Below are 25126 nucleotides of genomic sequence, written 5' to 3'. Positions count from 1 at the left end.
TTCCATCTGCTTTCCCAAATCTGACTGAATATCATGTGATGTACTATATTGTAACATCATATAATCACACATTCTTGTACATTCCCACAATATTGCTACTTTCATGCATGCATATGCAGTAAAGTGGTCACTTCTCTGTTTTTACTCTTTAATAAAGTTGATATGACTTCCGTTCACCAATCAGTGCCAATCAATGAGTTGGGACTGAAGCCAACAAATTGGAAAGTAGTAGTAATGAGTAAGCACGATATAATATTACTTCTTTGAGCAAAATGATGGATTCACATGTTATTTTTACCATCTCTAAAGGCAAGAAACGGAATCCCAGAGGAAGCATGAAATAGTGTTTGGATTCCCATAATCCTGTCTAGTTTATTTACAATTCCCTCCTTCATCCTTCCTGCCTGTCCAGATGGTTTTCTTCTTTGTTTCCCAAACTGAATTATGTTCACTGCCTTTACGATGTTAAATATTTCGAAAGCCTTCCTTTTAATTCCTCACAAAGAGAAGTCATAAACTCTTACCTTTGACGAATTATGCTGGGGTTAGCCGTCACTAAATGACTTTTGGATCCAACATCCTTAGTGTATTCGCTTGACAAAGGAGGAAGATTGCATCTAGAGAAACAAGAACAAGCAGTTCAGAATGATTTACATACTTTTAAATCAGGTCAATTATCATGGCAAATAGGAATTTTACTAAGTCTAGCTCAATTCACAAATAACTGTTTTTATCACCTCTCCCTTTTAATAGACATTAGATGACTAACTCTTAGCATCTTCAAAATGCTGTCATAAAAACTATTTCTGTTTTAGAAGAAAGAAAATGTCAGCTAGAGAGGTAAGGGATTTACTGAAGGAAAGAGATATAACTAAAATGAATTTATTCCATTCAAAATATTTTTGAGGTGATAAGTCAGGGTATATATGAAATTAGTGCTCAGGAGGGTGTAGTCCCCTAGAAGACACAGGACCTACAGTGTTCTCTGTGGATACCAACAAACTTCAAGAGAAAAGGAAGAATTGTATTTGCTTGTGTTTTTCATTCTTTTCCCAAATTCTAAATTATAATAGTACATTCAAGGCAAACTCTGCCAACCCAAATCGATGCATGTGCAACTTCTGGGTACATGACCAACGTATGGTTGCCTACTGGTGAAGACAAAATAATCTGTCATTTAAAGAAATGCAATGATTCTCCACCATCCCAGTCTAGGCAAGGGAAGAGTACAGGTGACAGAAATAGCTCCTCCTCCCTCATACACACACACACACACACACACACACACACACACACACACACACACAACACAGCCCTGGGTGCTCTCCTCTACCGCAACATCTTATGAATGCTTACAACGGAAAATATTGCAACTGCAAATCCAAATCCCATGGCTTTCTGCCAGTGAGACATTAACCAAGTTGTCAACTGCCTCAGTTCCCCCATTACACAAAATGAGGATAATGGCTTTTCCTCTCCAATAAGGTGGTTGCAAGGATTAAAGTAAGAAATGTATAAAAAGTCCCTACCTTGACGCCTCATACATAGTAAAAGCTCAAATATGTCACATATCAGAAATATCATATAAATATAACTAAATATATATCTATTACTTCTGACCATCCCAAATGAGTTTATAGCTTCCATTAGATTTTCTTTTATTACTGAGTCCTAAGTGCCCCTGTCCACCCACGTCTTGACTCCACAGCAGGGCACCTCTAAGTTTTTCTTACTTCAGCAAACCAAAGCATCGTTTTTTTGCCAGTGGACATCTTACAAATATTAAGGTCTCGGCCATTCCCCAACTATTAAAATTTCCCTACAAATTTCCCCCAGGACGTGGACTTGTCTGAGCACCGACTCAGCTGATCAGCACAAGTTCCTTGATGTCGTCTCGTATTTACCCTGTATTTGACTCCTACCACATCAGGGCATCCCAGGCAGAAACTCGTCTCAGTTGATTTGGAATCTTCCTTCCACCTGTTCTTTGGTAACAAGATTCTGGTTCTTCTGGCAGCTCCCCACAGATTAATGTCAGCCAGTTGAGTGCCCATTGGGAACAAACACAACAGGCATGGTGGGGAGCCTGGGGGAAGCCAAGTCACAGAGCCTACTTAAGGCATCTCTAGTCTAGTGGTCGCACCGTATCCCAAGAGGTTTCCGAAGACCATGTCGGAGAGCGAGCTTATTAACCGCCAGGCTCATCCGGTCATGGTGCTGACTGTGCTCTTGTGATTTAACTGATCTTCGCAAAGATGGAAAGGACTCCCAGGATAAAACACAGACTAGAATTTGGGCATCTGTCTCTCTTTTTTTTTTGATGAATGTAATTTTTTTTTTTAGTTTTTATTGGAGTCTAGTTGATTTACAATGTTGTGTTAGTTTCAGGTGTACAGCAAAGTAAATCAGTTATACACACACACACACACATATATAAATATCCATATATATATATACATCTCCATTCTTTTTCAGATTCTTTTCCCATATAGGTTATTACAGAACATTGAGTAGAGTTCCCTGTGCTATACAGTAGGTCCTTGTTAGTTACCTTTTTTTTTTTTTTTTTTTTGGTATGCGGGCCTCTCACTGTTGTGGCCTCTCCTGTTGCGGGGCACAGGCTCCAGACGCGCAGGCTCAGCGGCCATGGCTCACGGGTCTAGCCGCTCCGCGGCATGTGGGATCTTCCCAGACCGGGGCACGAACCCGTGTCCCCTGCATCGGCAGGTGGACTCTCAACCACTGCGCCACCAGGGAAGCCCTAGTTATCTATTTTATATATTGCAGTGTGTATATGTTAATCCCAATCTCCTAATTTATCACTTCCCCTTTGATCCTGATGGCCCTTCATAACATTTGAGAATCAACCACATTATATTAAACCTGTAAACTCTGAATATTGCTGGAAAGTGCGGTTAACCTGTTTTGTCATCGTTAAATGAAACTAGTTGGTATTCCTGAAAAAATACTTTTTCTGTGCATTCCTCGTAGACTGATCCATGGCTCATATGTCTGGGTCCACTTCACACCTCCTATCACAAAACAAAAGCTCAGAGAAACACTTCCGGACACTAACTGCCAAATCCTGCAATAGAGGGAAATGTTTAAAACAATAAAGATAATATTTTATACATTCATTTCTGGAAAATAATGACATTGTGTGCTGGTGTAAATGTCTGTTCTTCTGGGTAAACTTTCTCTTCAAGTCCAAATTTCTATGATACTTCCCTGTAGCTCTTCTCTTCGAAAAAAAGCACACTATAATTCTAGCTCCGCAACTCCTAAATTGATAATTACATAGATTTACATAAAAGGCACATTTAATACAGTCAAATTGTTTCCAATTAGGCATATTGTGTAAAAGTGTTTCAAACTCTGCATTAACGCTTGTTGGCTCAATGAACGGATATTAATGGCTGAAGTGTCTTAATAACTATACTCGTGATCCTAGAAGATATGATCACAGAATTGATGAGGAATGAATATTCTTTGAAGTGGGGAGTGGAGGTGGGTGGGTGATGTGGGTCTGGAGAGGAATCTTTAAATAGAATAAATTCTAAACTTCCTTTTTAAGTTGTATGTACACTTAAATAGGTAAAACACATATAATTGAGAATAATTCAAAGGCACCAAAATTATGTTGTCCTCACTCATATTCCTGAGCCACCCAATTCCTCTCCAGAACACAGTTATCTCTGTCTTGCACAACTCCCAGATACATTTTATTCAACAATTTTATTTTTTAAAGTATTGCTTTTGGTTACAGAGCAAATGTTTACTTTGAAAAACGGGGAGTTGACTTCTAGCATTAGAAGACGTATTTGAAAATGTCCAAGCAAAGGAAATTATGGCATTGTTGTATCCTAATTCTGGAAAACATCTTGAACTGTAACTGGGTACACCACTGTGTACAGGTAAGGCTGTTTTGGGATCTCATCTTTCAATGTAACTGTCCATGGACCCTATAGTCCAGGAACATACTATGTGCTTTCCAATCACATTTACTCACTAAATGTTTAATTTTGAACATATGATATTACCTCCATTTCCTCAGGATGCCCCCAAAATGTGTATTAAGCAATCATGCATAAATAGATACATAAATGGTCAAATAAGAATACTTTATAAACAATTTATCATCATTTAATTACTCCCACATTATAAACCCTTAATAAGGCTTTTTAAAAATTCAAAGGTGTTATGATAATGGCGCCATTCTTGAAACTGAATCAAAGGCACATGCACATCTAGTTTTGATGCGACCTTCTTTGAATTTTTTTCAGTCCTCACCTCCCTCATCATTCCATGAACATCTGTTTAATCCTGTGCTGTGCACCCTAATCACAAGCACTCATTAATTCTGAACTTGAATATATCAGTATTGATCGTATACAACACAAATGTAGTCTTGCTTATTTGTAATAAATAATATAGGTAACCCCCTAAGATGCTTAGGCCTGATCTCGTGCACATTAAGTTTAAAATATCCATCTTCCTAAATGTAGTGGCAAACACACACCCACTCAGGAATACTAAAAAAATACATTTATTGTACTAATGCCTCCTTCCACATTGCACTCAGACCTCTTGGAATCACTTAACTTTCCTGAGTCTGTGAGTATAATATTTCCACTCTTTCTTCCTTACATAGTTTCTGGAAAAAGCAAATCAGCTTATACTCGAGAGCAATATGAAAATTTAAACTAGACTACGTGAATGTGTGACAGTGGTGCGATAGTCACATCATCACAGAATCAGAGTTTCTACCATGGAAAGGCTTGTGGCATTGTCTGCAGCCACCTCCTCACATAGATTAGAAAGCTGAGCTGCAGCAAAGGTACAATGGTGCACTGCGGGTCACACAGTGAGTCTGCAGCAAGGGCTGGTCCTCCGACCTCCCTGTTTTCTTTGCTGGCCCTTCAGCCTCCACCTAACACCAATGTATTAGCGGGGGTACCTCTGCTCTTCAGGGAACTGTCCCCACTTCTACAGCTTAAATCCCATCTCACCGCACTCTCCCCATGGCTCACAACCCTGTGGCAGCACCTGGTGTCCTTCCTACATTAGAGCTTGGACAGGGTGGCCTGTGTCCAGAATGGAATGGAGAGAGGGCTCTGCCCAGATGCCACTTGCCCTCAGAAGGTCCCCACTCACTCATCATCTGCTTCTGAATCACCCCAGTCACAGCACTAGCACATCTCCAGGTTTTAAGTCCATGAGGGGAATTGTTCAACATACCATTCCCAACCCCAGTGAAGACCCGATACAAAGTAGGTGCTCACCAAACTGACGTCGACTTGAATTAAGAGAACTACATTTTTATTGTCTCCATGTTTCTACGGTTTGTATGAGTCACAAAAAATAAGAATGGCAATGGAGAGGAAAACAAGAGTCTTACACTGGAAAAACTAGGGCAGGACATCTCCATAAAGGAAAGAGAGATAGAAAAGGACCCCACTCCCACTCTGCAGCAGGCTTCACCAGTGAGATAAAGTCTTTCAAGGAGCCCAACCCTTGCTCTCTGAGAGGGAACTTGACCCTCCCCTGAGTACACAGCTTCCTTGAAACACTCTCAGACAGGCTTTACTCTCCCCTACTCCACTTAGCTCAGAGCCCAGAGGTGGTTCAGTGTTCTCTCTGCTAAGTTTTGCTACTTCTAGACCATTATCTATTTATCCTTAAAAATGAACACAAAACACAACCGCCACCCCCCTTCAGCTTTCTGCCCTCTGTGTTGCTGGAGACCTCAGCCTTCCTGGTCCCAGAGCATTTTGGCCCCTGGTTCATAGTCATTTCCACTTCACTGAGACTTCGGGGCGCACCTGAAAGACCCTCCCCAGAACAGCCTCCAGGTTCCTACACCTCTTCAGTAACAAATGTCCTTTTTTTTCTACAACACGTCTGCTCATCCCCCAGAGAAGGTGAAGTCACATTCTCCAGTGGGACATTCTTTGACATTAGCTCTCTTTTTCCCACCTTCTCTCATCTTTCCCGCCACCGCCCCCTCCAGCTCTGAAGAACCCCATCATTTGGTCCCACTGGCCCCCTTCCTTTCTCCTTCACACCTCTCAGGGCCCACTTCCCATCCAGCCGAGACTTCAAAGTGTGTCACTTCACACTCGCTCTAGCCAGGACCTTCCATGCTGTCCCTTCCCACCCTTCTCTCCTCTCCACCAGACAATCCCAAGCCTGTGACTATCCAATCACTCACTATCTTCCCTGCTGGTCAAAATTACCCAAGGGTGCATGTTGGTGCCATTTCAGTGTCATGGTCTCTACTCTTGGCTGGATGTGTCCTAGCAGCTCCTTTACACACCCCTGCAGGATCACGTCACCACTCTGCTCAGTCTCCTTACCAAGCTTCCTCTTCGCTCGAAATGTAATCCCCCTCCTTCCTCCCAGTTTTCTTAGCGCTGCCCAGATCCAACCCCTCTTCAAATCCTACTCACTACTTCCAAATGCTTTTGTGAAAAACAAAGCAGCAGAGTGTGTAGAATGAAATGAATTAATGAAAATGTTTATTCATAGAGAGTTTGTCTTAAGAACAAGTCTTAAAGTTGGAGTCATCCAACTGTATCGTCTAAAATTGAATGAGTGGGGCTTCCCTGGTGGCGCAGTGGTTGGGAGTCCGCCTGCCGATGCAGGGGACACGGGTTCGTGCCCCGGTCCGGGAGGATCCCGCATGCCGCGGAGCGGCTGGGCCCGTGAGCCATGGCCGCTGAGCCTGCGCATCCGGAGCCTGTGCTCCGCAACGGGAGAGGCCACAACAGTGAGAAGCGCGCGTACCGCAAAAAAATAAATAAATATAAAATAAAATAAAATTGAATGAGTGTTTCCACTCTGGGGGTCTCCCCACGACCTCTGAAGCTCTCCCAGCTTTGCACTTTCTTGGGGCCCGTTCCCTGGCTCCCCTGGCCTATCTCCTCAACTCACTTCTATGTGAACTTGAAGGGACGGCTGAAGAGCAGCTACCTCTGATTAATCACCAGTGACTGGTTTCCAAAGGCCCCGGGGCTGGCAGGAGGGGTGGGGGAGAAGAGAGGAGGCAGAAGCCGCGCTGTGGGAGCTCTCTTACCGCATGACAAAATTTGCTTCATCTATTTGACGGCCACAGTCACTCTTCTTCAGAATCCCACCATTTCCCACCACCGCGCATTTCTTCAAGGGCAGCTGGAATGGGGTTGCCTAGCAACAGAAAACAAGGCGGGTTTTCACTGCAGAGAACACACAACCACTCACAAAATCATTGTTTACAGCAGACCCGGCCAGAGAATTTGGCTGAAGACGGGGCAGAGGGAAAAGCGCATGTAGAAAGAAAGATGCCAGAAAGTTTGCAAGGAACAAACAAGCCTATTCCTTTGAAATAAACGGGTTTTTTTAGCTCCCTGAAGTGTATTTCAATATAACATTTTTTGGTATCAAACTGGCCGTGCACACAGTGGGGAGTGACTGCTAAAGAAAATGGAAAAATCCCCACTAAACATTCTTAGGATTCTTTTTAAAGGCATTAAGCTGGGAACAAACTCAAATGAATTCTATTCCCCTGTTTGGATGCAATTTCATTCATTCATACAATCAGTCATTCACTCAACGTTGCTGGTGCTTCCTATGCTAATTTTTGGGGATAAACAGAAGACAGAGAAACCACAGGTCTCAGAATTCACAGTTTGGGATGTGAGGAGAGTGTGAACACAGAAACTTATGTAACAGACCCTACTGTAATGCTGAACTTGTTGTAGAAGAGGTATGTTCACATGCTGTGGAGAATCCAGAGAGGGGCAAGAAGACACGTCTGTCAAGCTGATTCAGGGAACGCTTTCTTACTCGAGATGAATCTTTAAGGATGAGTAAGATTTTGCCAGGCAGAGGGAGCAGCATAAACAGAGGCACAGAAGTACGCTGAGAGCAAACGCTGTGTTTATGAGCACATGAACACTCTGGGCGGGTCTGTCTAGAACTTAGGAGGCACTAAGGGACAAGTGACGTGTGTCCATCCAGACAGCATATGACTTTCTGCAGACATTGAACTGGACTGCAAAGAAAATGTTCCGTGTACCTGAACGTTCCCTGGGGTGCTATTTATAGTACCAGGGAATATCAAAACCCAGCACTAGCCCCTGGAAGTGAAATGCAACATTCAGTCTCTTTTAGCTGGGTCAGCAAGAACCACCAGACACGGCATTTCCTGCTTGCTGAAACCGAGCACAGCGGTTGGTGTTCTCTGGGGGAACACCTTACATCTGCATAACTGGGACATACAATAACCACGCCGATATTAAGTCAGCCATCCTTGATGAATCTGAAGGGCATAATATGGATTACACCAAAAGAATAAATGAATACCCGAATATATGCACATTAATTAATTAAAGCAGAAAAATGAAATTCCAGGGGTGTGAGTGATCACTGGTAGGTGAGGGGCACTCACTGTAGCACAAGAAGGGAATTGCACTTCCTTGATTTCTATTTTGTAAAAGGACTAGCCAGAGCTATGACAATATAGCTGATGAATATACAGTACTGAAACTGCAGCGTCTAAGCATTTGCAGATGGGAAAGACTTCCCTTCGTAACACTACAGCAGAGACTGTCCAGTGACCTCTAGGTCAGGATACAGAGAGGAGTGTCAGGCAAAGGCCAGCATCCCAACACGCCCAGGATAACCCAGGATGACACGTGGCATTTTTCTCAGTCACTCCTGGGAGGCAGTTTTGAAATCAACAAACACATGGGCTAGATCTGTAATTTTTTAGATGTAGATTTAAGTCTTTATGCTCAAATTAGCTGGTCTTTTATTCCACGAGTATTTATTAAACACCTACTATGTCCCAGGCACTGTCCTGGGTGACAGGGACATAATAATCCCTGTTCACAAGGAGCTTACATCCTAGCGGGGAAATGGATGATAAATAAGACAAATGAGTAAATAAACAGAGTATCAGATGGTGACATGGGCTGTGGAGAGAAAGAAAATCATTGGCATGAGAAGATGAGGAAATACTTTTGAAGAGGACTTGCCATTGAAATAGGGTGGTCAGGAGACATGGAAGCAAATCCCTGAAGGACAGGGGGTAGTGAACCTTACAGGTACCTGTGGGAACCACCGGGAGGGGACACTCCTGGGGTGTGAAATGAAGAGGAAAGAGCCCAGTGTGTCTGGAGATGAGTAAGCAAGGGACAGAGGAGGAGGGGAGATTAGGTAGGAGTAGGGTGAGCAAAGGAGTGATGCTATAACATGTTTTGGAACAATCACTCTGCTGCTGTGTGAATAGGCTGTAAGATGTCATGCACAGAAAGAAAGAGACCAGTCTCCTGAAACAGCAGACTAGAGATTTTGGTGGCCTGGGCTAGAGTGAGAGCAGTGGGGGTGGTCAGAAGTAATCAGATTCTGGAGATGTTTTGGAGGAAGAGCTGACCGGATTTGCTGATGCAATGGAAATAGGATAAGAGAAAAAGAGAGGAATCAAGAACGATGCCAAAGTCTGGGGCTTGGACAACTGTGAAGACGGACTTGCCATTTACTGAGACATGGAAGATGACAGAGAAGCAGGTTTTGGTGGGGGGGGGATAATTTGGAGTTCAATTTTAAATATGTCAAGTGTGAGATCCCCATTAGACATTTAAGTGGCAATGTCAAGCAGGCAGCTGAATATATGAGAGTACAGTCGGGGAACTGGTCTCTCCTGGAGACAGAAAGATGGAGGTGATCAGCATATAGGAGGTATTTAAAACCAGGGGACTAGCTGGTGAATGAGTGCAGACAGGAAAGAGAGGAGGTCTAAGAACTGAATCCTGGGAGGTTCTAACAAGAAGTCAGGAGACTGATGAGAAATCGGTAAAGGAGACAGAAGGAGTGACCAATGGAATGGGAGAGAAAAACAGGAAAGTAGAGTATCTTGCAAGCAAAGTTTAAAAAAAAAATATCTCAAGATACTCAAGAAGGATGGTGAAAAATTGCAGCAAATGCTATTGATAGATTGTGTAAGATAAGTGCGGAAAATTGCCACGGGATTTTGCAGCATGGAGGTCACTGGTAACCTTCCTCAGGACAGACCTGTTTCAGGAGTGAGGATGGAAGCCTGATCTGAGTTCAGTGAGTTATACGACTATCTGTATACAGTTTATGTCAGAAGTGTGGGCTCACTCATGCTCTACTAATATTTAGTTTGCTTTGTAAAAGCCAACTTAACCCCCGCTCATTGTTGTTAAAGGAAAAGTCCCTGGACCACATCGACTGACAATACCAGTTTTCCAAGCAAGAATCTGGGCACAGAACAAGCAGAGCTGGGAAGTGGCAGGAGCAGTAGCAGCATAAACCTGGGTACAAATACTACCTCCAGATTGTGGGACCCGTGGGCGTTCCACTTCCTGTCTCTAAAGCGGGATAATGCTGCCCAGGACTATATGAGATTATATGAGATGATGTACCCAGAGCATCTCACTGAGCCACTAGCATGGTGGTCCTCCCATTATCCTTCCCCTCTTCTTTCATCTCTTTCCTCCTTCTAGCAGAGTCCACTGATTTGTTCAAGCCACAAAATCCTTAGATTCCATGCGTTTGGGAGAAACATGGTAAAATAGTGATTTATCACACTCTATCTTAACAACTGGAATAATTTAATTAGCAGAAAATTTACCTACTTTATATGGTATTTACCTGTTCTTACATTATATATACATATATGTCATATACAACATATATGTATATGTTTTATACACACACACACACACACACACACACACACACACACACACACCATTACACTTTTTTAAGCCTCTGAACAAAAGCCCAGTTGAGGGGGAAGCCATTTCTGACTTTGGGCTGGTAATATTTGCTTATTTCCTCTTCATTTGGTCAATGCTAGCCCTCACACAAGCAACTTCATTTCAATAACTGTTTCTCTGGTATCTGGGTGCATTCTTCTGGGCATTGGTAATATGCCAGTGAACAAAGGAGCTCACCAAAGTTTTACAGAGAAAAAACTTAACTGAGAAAATACTGCGGAATTTTTTTAACTAATTGAGATAATACTATCATTATTCTATTCTAGGCACAAAATATTTTAATTTGGCAATGGTCGATGCTTACCAGAATGATCCGTGAACAAGGCGTCCTCCTTTTGGTGTATATTACATAGAAAGAATTTTGGTCATCCATTTCCACAGAAATATTATGATTCTGTCAAGGAGTATTTTTATTAAGGCACTAACTGCATACTTTCTTTTCAAAGGTATCTCCTTGCACCCATGTAAGAAAATATCTGCTGGGTCTTAGAATATAGTACTATACTATAACACTCTTCCTGCTAACCTTAAAAAATACTAGTCTAAATGAAAGGATGGATTAGGCAGATTGACTACAGCCACGGTCTCAAAATATTGCTTGACCACCAATTCACCTTATAAATCATCGTCCAAGTTTTTTCACCTATCATTGTTCCATCTATTAATGGCCATCTTCTTAATGACTCTATTATATTAACCATCTGGATTCAGATTATGGTTTACCAGGCCCTGCAAACTCTCAGTGCCTCACTGGAAGTCAGGCATGATAATAACTATCCCATCTGTCTCCCAGTATGATTATGAGAATTAAAATCAGCTGTGTTGAACATTATCAGAACACTCTGAAGTCCCATATAAATATATGAGACTAGTACATTATTAAATACTAAAAGAATTAAATTATCTGGGGAAAAATTATCATTACATTGCTAAAGCACTACTGTTACATATAGTTTACCTTTGTGTGAGATAATTGCAATTTCAAAGGTTTACATAGATTTTGAGCAAAATATTTTCTAATCATTGGCCCTTAGAGGGTATATCTACTACTCTGATCAGTGAGTTTTTAAATGCACATTTTTACATGAATCAATCCAAGTATCATATCTTTTTTGCTCACTGTTCTATATGCAAAATAAGAACAGATCAGATAATCAACAATTTGTTCAATAATTATTTAATTTGCAGATTTCTATTGAGCATCCAATCTATCTTAAGTAGTGTCTGACCTAAAGGCATTTTCTTAATGTCATAATGGATATATTATTCGTTTATTTATTTTTAAAATTTATTGACATAGAGTTGATTTACAATATTGTGTTAATTTCGGTGTACAGCAAAGTGATTCAGTTATACACATATATACATTCTTTTTTTATATTATTTTCCATTGTGGTTTACCATGGGATACTGAATATAGTTCCCTATGCTATACAGTAGGGCTTTGTTCTTTATTCATTCTGTATATAATAGTTTGCATCTGCTAATCCCAAACTCCCAATCCACCCTTTCCCACCCCCTTCCCCCTTGGCAACCGCAAGTCTGTTCTCTATGTCTGTGAGTCTGTTTCTGCTTTTGTTTTGAATTTTATTTTTTTTATAAGGAGGCTCTTATTAGTTATCCATTTTATACATATTAGTGTATGTATGTCAATTCCAATCTCCCAATTCATCACACCACCACCACCCCGCCCTGCTTTCCCCCCTTGGTGTCCATACGTTTGTTCTCTACATCTGTGTCTCTATTCCTGCCCTGCAAACCGGTTCATCTCTACCATTTTTCTAAATTCTACATATATGCGTTAATATACGATATTTGTTTTTCTCTTTCTGACTTACTTCACTCTGTATGACAGAGTCTAGGTCCATCCACGTCTCTACAAATGACCCAGTTTCGTTCCTTCTTATGGCTGAGTAATATTCCATTGTATATATGTACCACAACTTCTTTATCCATTCATCTGTCAATGGGCATTTAGGTTGCTTCCATCACCTGGCTATTGTAAACAGTGCTGCAATGAACATTGGGGTGCATGTGTGTTTTTGAATTATGGTTTTCTCTGGGTATATGCCCAGTAGTGGGACAGCTGGGTCATATGGTAATTCTATTTTTAGTTTTTTAAGGAACCTCCATACTGTTCTCCATAGTGGCTGTATCAATTTATATTCCCACCAGTAGTGCCACAGGGTTCCCTTTTCTCCACACCCTCTCCAGCACTTGTTGTTTGTAGATTTTCTGATGATGCCCATGAGTCTGTTTCTGTTTCGTAGATAAGTTCATTTGTGTCATATTTTAGATTCCACATAAAGTGATACCATGTATGTGTCTTTGTCTGACTTACTTCTCTCAGTATGATAATTCTCTAGGTCCATCCATGTTGCTGCAAATGGCATTATTTCATTCTTTTTTATGGCCGAGTGGTATTCCATTCTATATATACACCACATCTTCTTTACCTATTCAACTGTTAATGGACATTTAGGTTGTTTCCATATCTTGGCTATTGTGAATAGTGCTGCTATGAATATAGGGCTGAATGTATCTTTTTTAAGTTTTGTCTGAATATATGCCCAAGAGTGGGATTGCTGGATCATATGGCAACTCTATTTTTAGTTTTTTGAGGAACGTCCATACTGTTTTCCATAGTGGCTGCACCAATTTACATTCCCACCAACAGTGTAGGAGGGTTCCCTTTTCTCCACACCCTCTCCAGCATTTGTTATTTGTAGACTTTTTTATGATGGCCATTCTGACTGGTGTGAGGTGATACCTCACTGTAGTTTTGATTTGCCTTTCTCTAATACAGTAAGTCCCCTACATACGAACCTTCAAATTGTGAACTTTCAAAGATGCGAACACGTGTTCGCACGTCCAATCACATAAGTTAGTTCACGTGTCTGGTGTACATTGTCACGTACGTGCATCCTTTACAAGTGGTTGTGCTTTTGTGTACTTTACTGTATTGTACTGTATAGAGTACAATAGTACAGTACCTTTATTTCAAGCCCAGGATGTCTGGCAGCAAGCGTAAAAGCAGCGGTGATGTAGCTGGTGCTGCTAAGAAGCACCAAGAGATAACGATGGAAACAGAAGTGAAAATAATTGAGAGAGTAGAGTGACAAGAGGAAGAAGAAGTAACTGAAGAACCGAAGAGATTCATGATGCAGGAAATGGCAAGGGGATTTTCTTTATTTGAGGAGGCACTGTTAGTATTTGAAGCACAGGACTGGAACATAGAATGGTACATGAAGGTTGCAGCAGCCGTTCAGAATGCAATCCGGTGCTACCGTGTCATCTATGATGAGAAAAAAACAGTTACTACCCAGACATCACTAGATCGTTTTTTCAAGAGGGTAGATAGAATTGAATCCAGCAAGGAACCAGACCCTGTGTCATCAACGTCAGGTGTGAGTGAAAGTGCAGCCTGCCCTCCGTCTCCTGTTGCTGACGATCCTTCAGCTCTACCATCTCCCACCTCCTCTGGCTCCTCCAGTCAGTAACGCTTCTTGCCTGTTCACTCGATGCCAGCCCGTATACCAGCTATTGTTCTGTACTACTGTACTTTTCAAGGTACGGTACTGTAAGATTAAAAATGTTTTATTTTTCGTGTTTGTTTTTTATGTATTACTTGTGTGAAAAGTATTATAAACCTATTATAGTAGAGTACTACTTAGCCGATTGTGTTAGTTGGGTACCTAGGCTAACTTTATTGGACTTACGAACAAATTGGACTTACGAACGAGCTCTCAGAATGGAACTCGTTCATAGGGGACTTACTGTAATTAGCGATGTTGAACATCTTTTCATGTGCCTCTTGGCCATCTGTATGTCTTCTCTGGAGAAATGTCTATTTAGGTCTTCTGCCATAATGGATATATAATCTCCAAACTTTAAGAACAAACATGAGACCCACCACTCTCTAAACATGAGCCGATTAACGAAGCCATTCAGAATCTTGCTTCTGAGACACCCTTACCCTTATTATGGTCCACAGCCTGCACTGTCTGTGCCTCTTCTTAAATAGCCCTGATGCCTGACTTCCCTTTTCATTCAACAATTATTTGTTGAGCCCTGATATGCGCCAGGAGCTGCTGTGGATGCTGGAAAGGTACTGGTGAACAAAATAGACGGATACTCTGCTCCTGGAAGCAGGAAAAACAGAGTTTAACAAATAGGAAAGTACAGAATGCTATAAGGTTAGGAAAAATCTCTCTGAGGAACTGACACTGGGACCTGAGATCTGAAGTTTTTAGGCATAAGAAAGGTAGTTGAGATTTCGGCCTAATAGATCATCTTAGGAAGATTGAGGAAAAAAAGACAAAAATTAGAGTCTTTGATGTTTTATGGAACGAATGAAAGTGAAAAGACTTGTTACAGGTTGGAAGACTTTTTCAGAAACAAACTACAAATGCCAACTGTGAAAATATTCCTGGCTGAGAATATGCCTTGAAGAAGGCTATTAAAAACTGAAGAACTTAAACCCTGTTCTTTCTGTCTTATGTAAATAGCTCCAAAGCGTCCCAGAATGGCTCTCATAATTAAGTGAATAAAGACCTATTTACCAAGTCATTTCCAAAGCCAAACACCTCACTTCCTTTTCCTCTTCATGGGCAATCCACACAAGACAACAAAGTAGTAAGACCCAGTGACCTTGATCACCTACTCATCTTCCATCACATAGACATAACTAGATGTCCTCAATGATAGTTACACTACCTCTATGAGCGATTGAGTTAACCACCGTCAATCTCTAATTCTTAAGAGTTTGGGCTGGCCTTGCAGGGAGGGAGGAAGGACAGGTGTGGGGAAAAAAGAAACGTGCGAACCATTTAGTAAATAAAGAACTGGATTAAACAAAGTTGTGGTAACTATTTTCACAGGAATACACAACATTTTAGTAACAGCACCTCTGATCACAAATTAGAAGTGCATAAGTCAGCAAGGGAGTGCTACACCTCTGGCTAGGGTCTGCGGCCCCTGTCCAGCAGGAGGACGTTTCAGAAGAAGAGACTTTCGGCCCTTTACCCCTTAAGAATAAGGGTGTAGGGCTTGCCTGGTGGCGCAGTGGTTGAGAGTCCGCCTGCAGATGCAGGGGACACGGGTTCGTGCCCCGGTCCGGGAAGATCCCACATGCCGCGGAGCGGCTGGGCCGGTGAGCCATGGCCGCTGAGCCTGCGCGTCTGGAGCCTGTGCTCCACAACGGGAGAGGCCACAGCAGTGGGGGGCCCACGTACCGCAAAAAAAAAAAAAAAAAAAAAAAAGAACAAGGGTGTAAAGTCTCTCAGGGGGGAATGAAACAAGCTGGGACCTGGGACCCGTTGCTGCAGTGCTGCAGAGCTTGTACCTGGACACACCTCTCCTCCAGCAACAAAATACAAAGAAACTGTATGGGACTAAAAATAACTGTGTACACGCCCCGTTGGGGCAAAATTATGGACAAAAAAGAGACCAAGAAACGCAACTGCCACTCCTGAAGAGCCTGGAGCACAAGCAGAGTAGTGCGCATGCGCCCTGAACAAAGCACCACAAAGGGGTGGGCAGACCACCGAAGCCACCACTCCGGCCCAACCCCTGGACACACCCCTACCCTCGCCCCATGTAAGGAACAAGCTCGCCCCGCCTTGGGGAAGCAAGCAAGCAAGGGAACCTGTTGTTTGTTCTCACTCCCCACCCTGCTGCAGCAGGGGCCCCAATAAAGCCTTGCCTGAAAAAACGAAGTTCCAATATTCTTGGAGAGAGAGGGTATCTTTTAGGCATGTCTAACAATGTAAAAACTTAGCATCAGAACCAAAGAATAAAAAATGTTCTGCAGAATCACTGTAGGACAAAACTGGAGATGAGGGAGAAGGCGGTAATGTCCCTACATCCAGGTAATAAAAATAACTCACCTTAAATCTAGGTTTCTTGGGAGCACCAGGAAGCCAAAAAGTTTGAAATCCTGGAAGCGACCCACTTGGATTCTATCCACGGTGAAGCTCCACCAGATACAACCTAAGCCCCAAACAGATGAGAGGAGGCTCTAAGGTGTCCAGAATTAGGAGAACTAACAGACTGAATCAGATGCAGACTAGTGGCCAATTAAATAACTTTAAGATCAAGAATTTCTGTAAGCAATGAATTTGTATTTTAAAATGCTCTCCTGCTTCTGAAGATGGTAACAAAAGACTCCATTGTTTTAAATTTAATACAGGACATATCAGATTATTACAACTCTCACCATACTTCACTAATTCAATATGTTTCTCAGATGCACTGGGTGATTTTTGGACCTAACTTGTTCTAGATTCTTCTTCCTCTAGCTCCTTTCTATCATTCTGTTTCCACTGTACCCATAAACTACATTCCTCGCCTTCCTAATTTTATACTTGGGAGGAAGGGGAGAAATGCCATAAATATTGCTGAATAAACATGGTTTCATAAACTAAAAAAAAAGTGAGTCTGTCAAGCTAAGTTTTGCTGGTTTTGTTACACATGTAACTTTATGCTGATACTTTAAGCTGGAAGAGTTGGCAATTCTATTTTCACGCTTCACAATTCAAAGGAAAAATCTTTGTCTTGCTCTGCTACTCCCTCCAGACTTCTCTTTTATAGGAAGGAGGAGTAAGTCTTCCTTGTCATGCAGTTTTCAAGCTAGAAAAATTACCAAACCTTTCAGTACTTAGAACACCACCAAGTGCCATGAATAAGAAGAGGAATCAATGTCAATGTTAGATGTGGGTCTCAAGTCCTAACAGAAAAGCAGGGATTTTGATTTGCAACCCTTTAGATAGGCCTGAAAGGCTGTCACTCTATGCCAGTTGCCATTAGTGATGAAGTCAAAACATATGCTCGCCCTTATTGATGAAAATATCAAGTTTTTGTCCATAAGAACATGAGCTCACACATCTAATTGCATCTAACCCATTCATTTCTATGTACCCTCACCCATGTATCCGCATGGACTCCCACACATAATTATGCTTCACCCACACACATAATTTAATTTCTCGCCCATATGTTAATTGTATCCTCAACCTAGGCATCTAAATACACCCCCCCTCCGCCTCACATCTAATTACAGCACCCCTCTTCTGAATGTAATTACACCATTCAGCCACCCATCTAATTATGCCGTCCTGGACTATTTAGTTGCACTGCCCTGCTCAAGGACCTAATTACATTCTAACCAGTGAATCAATGATGCCCCCAGCCCTTCAACCATATTCTTCAGATGCACATCTCTTTATTTCTGTATCCCACTTTATTATTTCAACTAAAGACTGGCAAGTTCCCACAAGCAAGTTCCTAGTAAGTATGGCACCCAACAAAACAGGCAAAATAATGACAAGACACAGCTGGATCAAAAGCAGCTTTGGTCCTTTCCAGTAAATAAGCTTTTTTCAATAGTTGCTTTTTTGGTTATTTAACCAGCCCCACTGGAAGTCCAAATTAAAATTTCAGATGCTTTCTTATTTTGCATGTTTAAGCATTTTTATGATGAAAATATCTAGCAATTAATTTATTTCAGAGACAAATGCTTCTCATTACAGATATTTAATTATTGAACCCTTTAAAAAGATATTACCCAAAACTTTACCTGGGGATATATATTTATAAATACTAATTACAGAATATTTGCACATCCCTACCACTCAAAAAAGGTTAACTGTTCTTCAATTATACAAAATGAATTTCCAGAAAGTTGTTGTTAAATCCGTATTCCCCATTCCACTAATAAAATTATGATTTTAAAAAAGATTAGTTCAGTATTAATAGTCTTTCTACATAGGACGCATCTCTGGAAATTGAATGATGTGAATATTTATATATTGGGTACTGTTTCCCTATTCAACTTTCTGACTCAATCCATTATAAAAAAAAAACACTTAAGCATTCCAAGGAATATTATATATTTTTCACATATCTATTATTCTGGACATAACTTTTGGAAGCCAAAAATAAAACATCAGTTCAGACTGTAAGAACAAATCTGACTCCTTATTAGATCTGTTCCTTTTCCTGTGCTTAGTCATGCTGACTCTGCACCTTTTGTAAAAGAATGTTGCCTATAGCCTGAAATATACAGGATGGCCTATTCTCAGGGCTCTAATCTTTAAGAGTCCATTCATACAGAGATAAAAAGATGCAGAACAGAGAATAATTTTTATCTTGTTGGAAGTTGGCAAGAACATCATGACCTATGCGGACAGCTGCAAGAACAAAGGATTCCGACCCCAAGAAGTCTGCAACAACTAACCAAGCCTCTCACTCACCTCAGCCATAAAAAGAAACGAAATTGAGTTATTTGTAGTGAGGTGGATGGACCTAGAGTCTGTCATACAGAGTGAAGTAAGTCAGAAAGAGAAAAACAAACACCATATGCTAACACATATATATGGAATCTAAAAAAAAAAAATGGTCATGAAGAACCTAGGATGGGAATAAAGACGCAGACCTACTAGAGAATGGAGTTGAGGACACGGGGACGGGGAAAGGGAAGCTGAGACAAAGTGAGAGAGTGGCAATGGTCATATATACACTACCAAATGTAAAATAGCTAGCTAGTGGGAAGTAGCCGCATAGCACAGGGAGATCAGCTCGGTGCTTGGTGACCACCTAGAGGGGTGGGCTAGGGAGGGTGGGAGGGAGGGAGATGCAAGAGGGAGGAGATATGGGGATATATGTATATGTATAGCTGATTCACTTTGTTATACAGCAGAAACTAACACATCATGGTAAAGCAATTATACTCCAATAGAGATGTTTAAAAAAAAAGTGCTTTGCTGAAACCCTTTGAGGAGTTCACGTTTTTTGGGCACGAGCCACCCGTCCCCTTACATGGCCCTGCAATAAACCTTTTTCTGTTCCAAGCACCAACGTTTCACTTTGTTTGGCCTCACTGTGTGTCAGGCACACAAACTTGCTGTCAGTAACAAGATGACCATTCATCAGATTTACTGAATATTTCATATTCAATTCCTGGTTAACTGAAGTTAGTTACTGATTTTGTTTCTGACCCATGGATGCTAAAGCTATAAGGGGGACTTCCCTGGTGGTCCAGTGGGTAAGACTCCGAGCTCCCAATGCAGGGCGCCTGGGTTTGATCCCTGCTCGGGGAGCTAGATCCCGCATGCTGCAACTAAGACCTGGCGCAGCCTAAATTAATAAATAATAAATAAAATATTTTTAAAAAATAAATAAAGCCGTAGGAAGGCTGAGCCTGTGCTTTAAGCCAGAGGTTGACCACATTTCAAAAATTCTCAAAACTGGGGGGCTTTTTATGGTGGAAAGGAAAGGAAATATGAAGGGCATGCACGTTGCAAAGGTAATGGCCAGTGATTCTTAGTAGTGAAGCAGAAAGTGGCAGCCGCAGCAGCAGAAACTATACGTCATGTCATGGCGAGACTTTGTCTTCTCAGCTCCCAAGGTGGAAAAACCACCGAAGGATTCTTTTTCTGCAAATATGCACAGTTCCTCTTCCGGCTGATGAGCCTTACCCTAGAGCCTGCCTGCCTGCACCTGAGTCCTGGCTTAACGTTTCTTCCATAACCGCCGGCAAGTTACTTAACCTCGGTGCCTTACTCTTCTCACTCGTCATAATGGTATCCACCTTGTACAGCTGTTGTGAGGATTAAATGAGTTCTGTCTGGCACAAGCTAAGTGATCAGTAACTGTTATTTTTATTTTTAATGGACCCAGATTTTCTCAGCAACAAGCCTAGAAACCTTGGAGTCATGTTTGCTCATCTCTCAATATCACCCTAACATCTACCTCTTCAAAAGCTCTTCTATGCTTTTTCTCTTTCCACTTTCATTGTAAATATTTTTACAATGGCTGGTTACTATTAGCCGGCTTCTAGTTCTTATCCCCCATCCCTCCTTCACTCTCATATACTAGTTATTCTTCTAAGACAAAGGTGATGGTATCACAGGTGTTTGCAGTATGTCCGAGTGCATCGAATAATGCTCATTAAATACATGTATCAATTATCCCTCAATAAATCATTAAATAAACAAACAAAGGCTAATGCAAGTCACCCCCCTTCCAGAAAAGTACAAAATGTACTATGTTGTCTGCCGACAAAAACGTTTGAGATCTTCACAGAGGCACTCAGGACCCACCAACACCCCAAACTCTCTGCTCATCCTTTTCTCAAACCACATCATCTATGCTCACACCCAATATTCTCTCCACACCATTTTGTTTACAACGGTTGGCCTCCAATACAACCTAAATTTCTTGTCTTCCTATATTTTTGTTGAGGCTGCTACAGTGCCTCTTCCCCTCCCCCCTTCCCTACTCAATTATCCACCAACCAAATTGTTTTTCGCTCTTAAGATTTACGAAGTGTCTGCAGGTATTGTGTCCAATAAGATCCCATACAAATTCAAGGAAATGCTCAAAAACTGAAGCAGATCAGAGGAACGTTAGGATTCATTTATACTCAATGAGTCATGAGAATTAGGTATTAAAGCTGTGCACGGTGGCTTGTAAGTATATGTGGAATTGAATCAAATCATTTCTTCAATACGTCAGAGACTTTTAAACTTATTACTGTTGACGTCGTTATTCTGCGTGCTTGGAAATGGAAGTCTCTTGTTTTTTGAACAAGGCTGTATGCAGAAAAAAACCATAAAAAGAAACAAAAATAGGAAAACAAAAGAGAAGATGTTGTTTGAGGTCAAAGTGGGCGCCCTCCCCTCCCCGACCTCTTGGTCTCTCTCATTCCTGAAAGTGACACCGAGACACCCCAAGGAATTTGATGGTGTAGAAAACTACTAACCTAATCAAATTCCCTTCTTTTTTCCCAGAAATGAAGAACCACAAACATCGAACACATTTCAGCTAAGGACATTTGGCAAGTATTTACTGAGTGACAACCAATCATACACCGTCACTATACAACATATTGGGGCAAAAAGCCTGACCCCCTGGCTCTATGTTTATCCCACTAAAATGTGGTGGGAATTAAGACATCTGTTTTGTTTTCAATTATAAATAGTGTGCAATTACTCAGTAATGGAGCAGATTGTTAAACTGTTAATCCAATTTAACTGATTGAGTACCTGAACTAGCAGAACCGGATCAAGTGCCTGCTAATTAACTATTAAATTAATTATTAAGTTTAAAGAAAGCAAACCCAGTACTGTCCCACATATAACTATTCCATTAAAAAGTGAAGAAATCACGGGGGAGGGATACATTTGGAGATTGGGATTGACATACACACACTACTATATATAAAACAGATAACCAGTAAGAACCTACTGTATAGCACAGGGAACTCTACTCAGTGCTGTGTAACGACCTATATGGGAACAGAATCTAAAAAAGAGTGGATGTATGTATATATATAACTGATTCACGCTGCTGTACTCAGAAACTAACACAACATTGTAAATCATCTATACTCCAATTTAAAAAATAAAATTTTTTAATGCAGAAATCAGAGAATATTCTTTTTGAGATTAACTGGTTCCTGAGGCTTCCCACCTCCCCCCAACTTTATAATAAATTATCTGTCATCCTTTCTTGTGAGAAAAAAAAGGAAAAGAAGTTGTTTCCAGAGCACCCCTTTCTTCCCAGCATTGCTCCCTTCATCATCTCCCAGGGCACCGGCATACAAACCTCCAATCAGTTAAATTTTATAGCCTCTACAGTCCCCACTCACACCCCTACTTCTACTTATTTCACCCTACCATCTTCTCCCCTTTTTTCAGTGTGACCCACGTATATCAGAATCACCCTGATATGCATATTAAAGATGAGTACTCTTGGTCCCACTTCTGCCCTCTTGAATCACAATCTCTGAGTAGAGCACGAAAAGCTAAAGTTCTCCTACACAATTCATGTGCACCATAAAGTCTGTGACCCACCAGATCCTACCAACCCTCAGATACAACCTAAGGTCTTCCTTCCTTAGAACTTTCCCTGACCAATCTCATCTTCTGGGATCGTCATCCACAATCCTGCCCACTGCCAGCAAAGAGCTACAGTGCCGACCGTCACTCCCTCTAACCAAACACTCTAGACACTTAGCATTTCGCACCAATTGCTAGCCTCCATTTTGTGTATATACTCATCCTCCACAAACAGAGAATAAGCTGCCCCAGAGTATAAAGCATGTCTTGTAACTCCTAATGTCCTCAGACATTATATACTGAACGCGATAAGTACATAAAAGTTTTCATTCATTCATTGACTGACTTACCCAGAGATGCTAGGAATATAAGCCAATAAAGCAAATCTGTTAACTTTTCCAGACTACTGGTATAGAGGTTAAGGATACTCAGCTGAGCTAAAAGAGTCTAGCACACAAGAGTTACAAAATCAAATGCCTACAGAATCCAGGCAGGAAGCACAAGCAGAGTGGAGGGAAGACAACAGGGAGTGCTAAGAACTATGGTAAACAGAGGCCACCTGACCAAACCAAAAAGAGCAGGAACTGATCCATACCCTGTTATGAGCACTGGGACCCACTGCTGCCAGATATACTGATTTTTTTTTTCTAAGCAATACTAAAAATCCAGATTTTTATATGAGATCTAGTTTTTAATGTTGGCAATATAGTTCAGATGACTTTTTTCTTTAAACAGTAAAAGCCAAACAAAAGACATTTGAGGGCCAGGTTTGGCTTGCTGATAGCATTTTCTCCTCTAGAACCCAGGCAGGGCCCTAGCAGACTTATATTTATTCAAAGGGTAGGAGGTTAGGGACTTCCCTGGTGGTGCAGTGGTTGGGAATCCACCTGCCAATGCAGGGGACACGGGTTCGAGCCCTGGTCTGGGAGGATCCCACATGCCGCGGAGCAACTAAGCTCGTGTGCCACAACTTCTGAACCCGTGTGCTGCAACTACTGAAGCCCACACACCTAGAGCCCGTGCTCTGCAACAAGAGAAGCCACTACAATGAGAAGCCCACGCACTGCAATGAAGCAGTAGACCCTGTTCGCCACAACTAGAGAAAGCCCGTGCGCAGTAATGAAGACCCATCGCAACCAAAATTAATAAATACATAAATTTAAAGATATATTTATACATAAATTTAAAAGATATATTTATATAATCTTAAAAAAACCCCAAAGAGTAGGAGGTAAGAGATGAGTGTGAATCTTCAATTATCCAGAAAGATATAGGAAAATGCATGTTTTAGGGAAGTTTTAGCCAAAGACTGGGGAAGACTCTCCTTCCCTTTCCAAGACCTAAAGAAAGAGGTCCTTTTAGAAGGCAGTTTGTGAAAAATTCAGGATTCAAAGAGACAAAGAACAGATCAAAGGTTTTTTGAAAAGTCTCCCTAATATCAGTTTAAAATAATATTAAGTCATATTCAGATAGTCTCATCCTAAACAGTTGTTTGTTTTCTAACCAAAATGGGATCATCTTATCCTTGCTGTTGCAACATGCATGTTTATTTAACAAGATATGATGCGCATCTTTCCACCGTTGTTTTAATACCCTCATTCTATTTGACTGGATAGGTGGCTCATACTTTAATCGATTCCTTACTGTGAATATTTTAGGTGGTTCCCAATTTTTCACTATGATAAACAACACTGTTACAAACATCTTTGGATTGTGGCAAATCCAGGAAGGTGGATGGGGAGGGAGGGAGGGATGAGCCCACTCTATTTTCTCCTTTGGTATAAACAATCAGGTTGGCTTAATTTTATGTAAAGTTCCGTGCAAGAGCCTCTTCAAGACCACTTTCAGCAAGACTCCATCCCTAACCCATTCCACGCAGAATTCCTCATGCTGTTACTGACCTGATACATACAACCTTGAGAACCTGATCAGTTATTTTAAGGTAAATCCTTAGATGTGGAATCGCTGGGTCAGATAAGAAGCACATATTTAAGGCTTTTGATATGCACTGCAAAATTTCTCACCAGAAAAACTGTACCAGGTTCACTGACCCCAGTGTGCCCTAACAACTTGGGTCATATCAATAAAAGTTAGCAACTGAGTAAGTATTCATCCATTTCCATAAGAAAAACAGAGTGGAAATCTCCTTATATACTCTCACAGCTATTTCAGACATACCAAGGGAGAGACTTTATTGTGTTATAATCATTCTGTGGTTGATTACTTAATCTGAGAGGAAATGATACTCAAACAGGATCCAAGGTATTAACATAAGTGAACTAGAAAAGAGGAGACAAGAGTCTCCCGGGGAAAGGGAGAGAGTCAAGAAGCTCTATAGAAAGACAGAGCTTAGTGTTTATGAGGAACTGAAAGCAGTGTAAAGGGTGAAAGGGAACACTATGGAAACTGATGCTGGAGCCCCAGGCAGGGACCGGACCAGGGTCTTCTTGTGGGCCTAAGAAGGCTGTCTTATCCTGAAATCAATGGGAAGCTAATCAAGGA

At 41.4% G+C, this 25126-nt stretch overlaps 1 protein-coding gene across 3 annotated transcripts in view; it reads right to left on the bottom strand.

The window, feature by feature from the left end:
• ST8SIA1 (ST8 alpha-N-acetyl-neuraminide alpha-2,8-sialyltransferase 1) overlaps positions 1–25126 on the bottom strand; it is a 152397-nt gene that overhangs the window by 54976 nt on the left and 72295 nt on the right. For all 3 annotated transcript variants that reach the window (XM_060165322.1, XM_060165323.1, XM_060165324.1), the window contains exons 3-4: positions 7076–7185; positions 525–617 (exon numbers count right to left, since the gene is read on the bottom strand). In XM_060165322.1, coding sequence (XP_060021305.1) covers positions 525–617; positions 7076–7185 — 203 coding nt within the window. The remainder of the gene's footprint in view (positions 1–524; positions 618–7075; positions 7186–25126) is intronic.

Source organism: Lagenorhynchus albirostris, chromosome 11, assembly GCF_949774975.1.
Source record: "Lagenorhynchus albirostris chromosome 11, mLagAlb1.1, whole genome shotgun sequence".
Lineage (NCBI taxonomy): Eukaryota > Metazoa > Chordata > Mammalia > Artiodactyla > Delphinidae > Lagenorhynchus > Lagenorhynchus albirostris.
Note: the sequence above shows the minus strand (reverse complement) of the source record. Positions and strands in the feature narration are given on the sequence as shown.